This window comes from Sciurus vulgaris (assembly GCF_902686455.1).
Source record: "Sciurus vulgaris genome assembly, chromosome: 18".
Taxonomy (NCBI): Eukaryota; Metazoa; Chordata; class Mammalia; order Rodentia; family Sciuridae; genus Sciurus; species Sciurus vulgaris.
In genome coordinates, this window is record NC_136479.1 from 23,658,475 (window position 1) to 23,668,084 (window position 9,610).

Consider the following 9,610-nt stretch of genomic DNA (forward strand, 5'->3'; position numbering starts at 1 on the left):
GGCTGTATCTCTGTAGTATGCTGATTTTAAGTCCTTTGGGTATAGGCCAAGGAGTGTGCCTAGTTGGTCTTGAACTTGTGATCCTCCTGCCTCAGAAACCTGAGTTGCTGTGATGATAGGTATGATCATTGCACACCACCATCATAAATTTGTTGATCTATGTTAATTTTATCATATGCACATCAGGTAACAGACCACAGATTTGATTTCCATGTACAGTATCCAGAGACCTGACACTAGCTTCAGTGCTCTGGAGTAAAAATAATCTTTGTTCAGGAAGTTTCTTATTGGATAATTATCATGTGGAAACGATGTCAAACAGTATGTGAAAATGATGTTTACATTGAATTTCCAAAGGGTGGAGGCTTATTCTTCTTGGAACAAGACTGTTACAACTCTTGCTGATGGAATAAATGGGATCACTATATTTCAGTCTCTAAGTAATTATCAGAAATGAAGCTTTGTGGATTCATTTCTAATGGGGCCACCTGTCACCCTTCAGTCTTTGTATATAATTACATCTGAAAACCTGGGCCTGAGATTAGCTCTTCCAAATGTTAGGGACCAATGTCCTGATTTTTCCTGTCTTAGTATGATGAATAGTTATATTTTCCTCTGGTTTAACATCCTCCACCCAACATGTGATTCTCTGTTCTCAAAGTGCCTGTGAAGGCTATGCAGAGCTATAGAAAAACAAGGTGTTCTACCATAATTTTTTGTTCATTGGCAGACTTGATTGCCAAGACATTCATGGGAGTGTATGGGGTGGACAGCAATTTTCTCACCAGGGCCTTCCCTGCTGCCACCTGCTGCCAGATGCTCTGGGCTAGTGGCAGCTACATGAGGCTGCTGCTAAAGCCCAGGACTGCGAGGCAGCTCTGTGTGGGCTGTGGTCAGGGAATGGGACTCCCCATACTTTGCTCAGAGCCTAAGGCAGAACTCCAGTTCCAGAAAGATGTGGCATCTGGCTATTTTCCTCAAGACTTCTCCTCTGAGGATGGACAGAGAAAGCAACTTTTCCCTGGGATTGTGTGTGTGACCCACAGGCTCTTGAATATGTAGCTGTTTTGTGGCTCTCTGGTTGATTGTTCAATATTTTTCTCATACAAGGCATTCTGTGATGGCCCTATTGCCATCTTGGATTTGGTGATCTGTGAGAGAGGAAGAGTTAAGCAACCCCCTTATATTTCATGTTAATTTTGTCCTCATCTTATAAGGTAATAGGCAGCAAGCTTTTATTTGCTTTTACTCAGAGACCTGGTACCAATATTGAATGCTTGGGAGGAAGAAGGAGGCTTGCTTGAGAAGCTACTTATTAGACAATTGACATGTGGAAGCTGTACCAAATGGTGTGAAAATGAGTTCACCTTGAATTTCCAAAAGGTAGAGTCCTCTGCCTTTCTTTCTTTCCAGATGGAGAAGCTGTGTTTTTGGTTCAATGATTTTTTTAAGTACCAGGGATTGAACCCAGGGATCTTAACCACTGAGCAAAATCCCCAGTCTTTTTAACTTTTTATTTTGATATAGGGTCTCATTAAGTTGTTCAGGACCTTGCTAAGTTGCTGAGGTGGACCTTGAACTTGTGATCCTCCTGCCTCAGCCTCCTGAGTTGCTGGAATTACAGGCATGCAGCACAAATCCTGACTGTTTCAGTGATCTTTAAATGGCAGGCATTCTTCCAGAGTCTTAGGTTGTCTTCCCACTGGCTGTGGCTTGGAAACCACTTATAATAATTTAAAGTTCTCCTGTCACAGGCAAAGGTGTGTAGACACAGTAGGAGGTCCACCAGGAGGCAACTCAGTAGTAAGTGCTTTCATTAGGCTCTGCTTTGTATTAAGCTCCCTAAAACAAAAGGAAAAAGACCTTGAAAGTCTTTATGTTTTGAGAGATGATGGGAAAGTGCTCTGCAGGGACTGAGAGAGAAGGTGGGGAGTGACCTCTGAGTCCAATCCCAAGTGCTGGAACCACCGGACACTGTGTTTACATAGGGAGTTACAGTCCTGTAGGTCCATGTGGATTGAGACCATAACATCACTGGGAAATATAATTTCACACCAATTAGACTTCTCACAACCTACTTCCTGCAAGGTTCAGGTTTGCTTTAGTGACAGAAATTTTAATCCATAATCAGGAGTCTTCATTCTTAATGCAGAAAGAATCCCCAATACTTTCTTCTATCTGCAGAAGAGTTTCCTGCTGCAAACTGGTTCCAAAGAAAGGGAGTGACAAGTCAGCATCTCAATCTACTTAAGTCCTTTTTCTTTTAGGAGGTAGGTGCTGCATCACCAACCCAGGGCCTCATGAATGCTCAGCAAGTGATCTATCTTCCCTATGGAAGTCTTGAACTTTCCTGCAAGTGAGGGGTCTTCAGAAACATGCTTATAACCTCCTTTCCCTCCCTCTTTCTTGACAGTCTCAGCTGAGCACTGCCATCCTTAGTGAAAATGTTGTGTGATTGTGACCACAGCCCACAAATTGACACCAGTTGAAATAATGTTGGAACTATATTGTTAACTAATTGCAAGTAATATGTCAACTCAATTACTCTGATGATAGGGATACCCAAGAGACATCCTCGTGCCCAGGCTGGCATTCCCAGTCAAGTTCAGACTTGCTATTACCTGGCAAGCCTGGGACAAAATTAGCACTAAATATAAGTTAATTCAGATAACTCTTCCCATCCCAGCAGGCAGTCCCAGTGCTCTGGGTGCCCCAGGTCTCAGCAGAAAAGTGGCACCCCCAGTGGGGAAACACTTAGGGTGTACTTACATTATTTGAAGCATCTGGTTTGGAGGTATCTGCCTGAAACTCCCTCCATTACTAAAGCAACAGCAGAGTTTTCTTACCCTTAAAGATGTGATAATAAATTGTGTGAAATTCATTCACAGGACAATATACCTGTATTTATACACAGGGTCCCTTAAGGAGCCTCCAAGAAATACATGTGCTTCCTGGCCAGAGGGAGGGGAGGAGGGAGACTGGGGAGAGAGACAGAGAGAGGAAAGGCTGATTTCCTCTCAGAACAAGAAGAAGGCAAGTCTCTCTCCCAAATAAAAATAAAAATAAGAAAATGTAATAATGTAGAAAAAAAATACACTTCATGAATTTTTTTTTTATAAAGACATTCTTTGAACTGATGCTTTTAAGGGACACAAACACCCCTTTTATTTCCCAAATTCCAGCAATGCCCCTCCACAACTCTCTCATCTCCAGGGAACAGAATGTCAACCTATTCAATTTTTCTTCCATTTTCCCAATATCCAAGATGAAGCCATGATAGAGGTCAAGGTAGAGGCCATGAAGCCACAGGTTGTTACCTTTTTGAATGCTAACCCCAGCCACACAGAAGGAGCCAAGTAGAAGAGCTGGGTAAAGATCTCATATCTGTGGCTATAACTGAGCAGGCTGAGCCCTGAGCTTGAGAAGAGGTCACCTGGAGCTCCTGAGGATAGTGCCAGCTTCTCCAGGAGTCTGTGGAGTGGGATAGCCTGTGGAGAGCCAGGGCCATGTTCTCACCTGGACAAGTCACAAACTACACTGAAGCGACCATGGGGCTCAGTGAGTGCAGTAGTGGGACAGGGCTCTTCTCCATGTGGAGCCATTTAGATCAGACATTAAAAACAAAAAGATTGCAGCATATTCTCAAGAGTGTCTGAAATAAGGTACCTGGGCATGGACCACCAGGTCAGTAATGTCTGCAGACCTAACTAGAAAAGGTAGATCAGTGGGATGGGCCAAAGACATTAAATATGCTCATTTGCAGCAAGGAAATTAAAGCTTGGGGAAGAAGGCAGCAACCATGAAAGCCCTAGCCCTGGGGCTGCTGCTTGGGTGACCTTAGGTGCTAATTTCTTCATGTTTTAGGAGGGAGTTTGATGTTGTGATGGAAATTCACCACAATTCCATTTACTTGGTAACTCATTGCTCAAAATACCCTGAGTAGGTGCTTCCAAGGCATGGCTGCATGGTAGCCCAGAGTGCCATGTGATGATGGGGTCAGCAAGCCCAGGCTCTGCTTGTGAGCCCCTGGCTGTGGAGTACATCTCTGTGAGTCCAGCACCTTTCAGGCACAGACAAGGTTCTCAAGTTACCTATTGAATAAATGAATGAATCTAAACAAGAGCAATTTAAACAGGAAAGAGCCTCTTAGGAGGTATTCTGTGTACAGGGAGTCAGGGGCCCAGGGCTCTACTCCTACCTGTATCCTGCAACTGTGGAGCTTTGGAGAAGTCACTTCACCAACAAGGAATTTAGGATAGATGACCTCAACATTTTGCTCTGTGGTCACTTTTCTCTCTGGTCCATAAAGGTAGCAGGAGCAATTATAGACTCTTTTTTTCCTGTTTGCTTTTGCCTCCTGACCTTGTGAATGAGCTGAGCTGTGTAAATTAGGCCCTTGAAACTCTTTGGGAGGTAAAGGGACCCTAAACACTCAGCAGTCACATCTCCAGGTATCTGCAGATAATGAGGAAATACAAAGTTATGCAGAATCCCGGTGGAATGACCTGCTTCCAGGGGAATGGGGTTGAAGGATGGTTTTAAAATGTAAGAGGAACTTTTTCTCCCAGACCGCTTCCGCCCCCCCCCCCCCCCCCCCCCCCCCCCCGCCACGCGAGGCTGTGCACGGATCGTGGGATTGAAGAATGTCCCGGGTTCCATTGGGGAAAGTCCTCCTGAGGAATGTCATCCGGCATACAGATGCTCACAATAAGATTCAGGAGGAGTCAGATATGTGGAAAATAAGAGAACTAGAGAAACAGATGGAGGATGCTTACCAGGGGACCAAAAGGAAAATGTTACCCAGCAGTTCAAGTCGGATGCGTAGTGATGGTTTTGATGAAGAAAGTCAGAGAGACTACTGGAGGCCAAAGAATGAAATTGCTGGGACCCTGGAAGATGATTTTCTGAAGGCTAAATCCTGGAACAAGAAGCTATATGATTATGAAGCTAACATGCCAGACAGATGGGGTCACAGTGGTTATAAAGAGTTGTACCCTGAAGAGTTTGAAACAGACAGTAGTGATCAGCAAGATATTACCAATGGGAAAAAAACATCTCCCCAGGTAAAATCATCTACTCATGAGTCCCACAAACATAAGAAGTCAAAGAAATCTCATAAAAAGAAGCAGAAAAAAAGATCACACAAAAAACAGAAGAAAAGCAAGAAGGAAGCCACAGATGTAACAGCAGATTCCTCAAGCGAGTTCTCTGAAGAAACCGGGGCTTCTAGTACCAGGAAAAGGAAACAACCACATAAGCTCAAGAAAAAATCTAGGAAAAAGTCTCTCAAAAAATCTGCTTTATTTGTAGGGGCAGAAAGTGACACTGCCCAGTCAGATGATTCAGCATCCAGCAGTTCTGAGGAGAGTGAGGAAAGAGACACAGAAAACCAAAAGGAAAAAGAGAGAGAAAAATGTCCATATCCCTGTAGCTAACAGTGAAATACAGGAGAGGACAAACAAACGCACAAATTGGAAAGTGGCTACAGATGAAAGGTCAGCTGAGAGCTCAGAGGATGACTAAATGGGAAACATTCTCATTTCCCATTTGACTCTGGTTATTTACAGCTCTTACACCTTGGAGTTTTGCCAGTGACTCCTTCAGCACAGGGGTCTGAGGTCAGAGCTGTCTTGTGCCATCTATGTTTTGACAGACTCCAGTCTTCTGTTTGGCCTGTTAAACTTGATCCCCTTTTCTTGTTAATAGGGAATCTGGTATTTTGTTGTGAAGGTTTCTTGAAGAGATTATTTTTTGCAATTAATCACATTTAGTGTAGAGGACATATATAGCAAATTAAAGAACCCAGAAAGCTGAATCCAATAATGATCTGGGTACACCAATTGGAATGTTGAAGTTGGAGAAATTGAGGGCTGAGATCAAGGATTGATTGGAAAGCAGTGTTAAGTAGAGTGGTTTGATAAAGCAAACACTATGTTCTGTTTATATAGCAGGTATCCTTAACTGATTTGTCTTCAGCCTTGGTGCTTTTTGATCCTTGGGTTTTTTGACTCCACAAGTGTGGTCTAGTTTATTTAATGAGAAAATGGGCTTAAGAACAAACTGTTTCATGTCAAGATCCAAAGACAACTGTTATTAAAAAAGAGTCTAGGGTTTTCTTAATCAAATTTCCCTGCTGGACAGGATCTATAGCTATACTTATATACCCCTAACACACAGTAACTGGATAGTAAATGGTTTTCTAGTTCCATTGCTGTATATTGCCTAAACAGACTTTTGTTCAAAGTTATTTCTTCAGTTGTCATAATATCTACTAAATGGGAAGAATTAGGAATTAGTTATGCTAATATTGCTCTGAAAGTGATTCAGGGTAGCAACAGCCGTCTAAATGTCGTCTTCCTTTCCCTCCCCACCCCCAGTCTGGGGATTGTTCCCAAGGTCTTGCGCATGCTAGGCAAGCACTCTACCACTCAGCTGTACTCCCAGCCCTTTGTCTTCCTTGTTCATTTCTAATTCTAGTAATGAATTTTAGATTTTCCCTGAAACTAAGTTGAATCAGTTCCAAAATGAAACAGGCTTCTCAGGGACATATCTACTTCTTTCCAGTCTGCCTTTTGAGTTAAAGCACCAAGTAGAGACCACATACATTTCTCTTTGCCATACTGTGATCCCTACTATGTTATTTCTTCAGAAACCAAAATATCACTGAAAGAAGGCTGGCAGAACACAGATGAATTTTTCATTATGGGAGAAAAGGCCAAGTGGCTTGTTATTTTCTTCCTTATTGTCACTTTATGAGCTAAGTAAAAATCTTAAAAACTCAAGACTTTTGGTCTTAGTTCTGCCATTAATTGGTTGTAAGTTGTAGAGCAGCTTAAGTTAACCTCCCTGGCCTTTCCCCATGTGTAATAGAGAAACACTTCATGGTAGCTTGACAATTTAAGACACCAGCAACAGAATACAACTATGATGACATTCCATGAAGTGGTATTTTATAGTTCTAACGACTAAAATTAGTTCTCTTTATGGAACAATTTCTAATAAATGCTTGGTTTTAAAGTAAAAAAAAAATGTAAGAGGAAGAGAAAGGGTGGAGTAAGCAAGGGGCCCCCGAAGTGGAGACCTCCACCAATCAGGTCAGCTAAAAGCAGAAAGATTTTACCCCTGGCAGGAGGCATTCCAGCAAGTGACACCAAGTGACAAGAAGCTGCAGAGAGGCGCCTGCTTTTTCAAAGGGAAAATGTAATTTGTAAACAGTCAACATCTTAACAAGCTATAAACAATCAACCCTGACTTCTAACAGAAATGACTGAATGATTGAAGTTCACAATGCTTTTCCAGACTTACTTTGTTAATTTGCAGCCTGGTGTTCATTAGGGTGACAAGTCCCCCTGGGGAGTGCTTCTAGTTTGGCTTCGAATATCAGGATGAGGGCCTGGGGCCCCAGCACTTTTCCAACACAGGTGCAGGCTCAGGGCAGTGGGATCCTGTCTTTTCTCTCTCACCACGTTGTAGGCTGGCCCTGTGACTCATAGGATAGGATATGTTCATTTTGTTTTAAAATTCTGACATTTCAAAAATTGCCCATCATTTATCACTCATCCTAGATGAGCAATTGTGGGTTGATGCTGGCTGGCTGCTTTTCCCTCACCCCTGCAACCCCCTGCCTCATCCCCTTGGAGAAATCAAGAAAAGCAAGATTCTACTTCTCCAGGCCCTTGGAGATGACTCTGAATTGCTGGAATCATCATAATAAGTGGTAGTAATGGAACAATATACAGGATTCTGCTCCATATACTACTCCATGAAATGGCAAAAAGAAATGAATTAATTAGGTGACCTATCATCAGCACCTGTGACTGATTGGCACAAGCACGTTTCTATTGTGGTTTTTTAGGAGCAATACACAGATTCTGAAGTTGTGTAACTTCTTGTTCTGCCCCCAGCTTTTCTCTCCCGAGGGCCTTAGTTGCTCTGTCTGAGGCCAAGTTCTCCAGGATTGGGGACCTGTGTTAGGGCTCAGCCTGTGGAAACCACAGGAAGGAAATGACAATCCTGCTTTCCAGCCCATTAGGGTTAATACCACTTTAATTAGCAATTAATGTGAAACCTAAATTAATTAATTAATGTGCTACTTGAAGAGCCATTTCTAGGCTAAACCTGTGTCTCACAGATAGACCCAAACCATGAGCCCACTCCAATGGGAGACAATTGAGGAATGGGGACTGGCAAAACAACTCACTGTTGATTCTAAGGGGAAATGACAATTCAAATGCTCAACCTGCCTTCTCGTACCTTCCTCCTGGCTGAGACTTCCACACAGAAGTGCACGATTGCCAGGAATAAAAATTTCAAGGTGATAACAATAGTTAATGCTTACAGTATCCCTATGCACCAGTCCCTGTTCTAAGGTCTGCCTGTGTGTTTAAAACTTAAAACATGCAATAGAGAATGTTATTGCTTCCATTTTATAGATGGGGAAACTGAGGCATGAAGAAATTAAGTGACTTATCCAAGGTCATGAGCCAGGTTTCCAATCTAAGCTGTTTGGTGGTGGCAAGTACACAGCTTAATCTTCTGTCACTGCCCTGCCTGGTTAGTGCATTACAGGGCTGTTGCTCGAGATGTCCACAGCATGTCAGGCACATGTGAGGCACCAAGTACTGTGCTGAAAACCAAGAACAGTTTCCAGACTTGCCAGGTGACCTGAGAGAAGTCAGCACCTTCCTTAGGCAGGGAAAGTCAGAAATCCAGGTACAACCCCCATGCCTATAAAGGGGCAGATGGGAGCGCTCATCACCATCTGCGAAAATGTAAGAGGTGGACAGGGTGAACCCATTGATTGAGAGCCATGCACGAGAGTCAGGCTGCTTCTAAGCTTCCTCCCACCCAGAACCTCTCTGGGTCCACAAACTTTGACTTCAGTCAAAGGTCAGTTAAGGATTTAATTTTTAAACCAATAGGGTGTGGAATCCAAGGCCTGTGCTTTGTTACTTTGACTCCACTGTGCTGGCAGAGTCATGTACCTGCTCCTCAGCCTGTCACCATTTCTGACATCAGTGTGGGGTGGCTGAGCTGAGGGACTGGGTGTCTGCAGACATGTTTCCCAACCTCCTTGCACCTCAATGTCCTCATCTATAAAATGAAAATAATGACCCCACCTATCTCTGAAGCTGACCATGGGGACTCCATGGGTTAAAGACTGTTTGTTGCTAGTTACTATTGTTTCCTACAAAGGCTACTTGTCCAAGAAGTTAACGAAGCTTAAACTTTCAAAGCCTGTCCTGCAGACCCTCTTCCCTGGCCCTGTATTTCATATTGATGATTTGGTCTTCTGTTTCTTAAAGTGGACCCCCAGGTAGAATGTTTCTGGTCCCTTACTCTAGGACCCACTGGTGATTATCTAGAAAACACAGCTTTGGGTTGCTCCAGCTCTGTCTAGCTCAGAAGAGAAGCTTCTAGGTGTTGAACGTGAAGACATGTGATGAACTCTTCTTCCTGACAGGGACACTGACTTGTTTCAAAGACCAGAGGCCACAGGTAGTGAGCTGTCTAGATGTGCTCATCCTAGTTTGTGGGAAAGCCAGAGGCCCCTGTCTGCTGTACCCCCTCAGTCTTGGCAAACTGGGTCCAGTTGGTTCTCAGCCCATTG

At 43.4% G+C, this 9,610-nt stretch overlaps 1 protein-coding gene across 1 annotated transcript; it reads left to right on the forward strand.

The window, feature by feature from the left end:
- The first annotated feature begins 4,622 nt into the window (after nucleotides 1-4,622).
- On the forward strand, nucleotides 4,623-6,782 carry LOC306650060 (uncharacterized protein NKAPD1-like). Its single transcript, XM_079121756.1, is given in 2 exon segments — nucleotides 4,623-5,383; nucleotides 5,385-6,782. Coding segments are annotated over 2 exon segments (879 nt in total). The 5' UTR covers nucleotides 4,623-4,643; the 3' UTR covers nucleotides 5,524-6,782.
- Nucleotides 6,783-9,610: the final 2,828 nt, after the last annotated feature.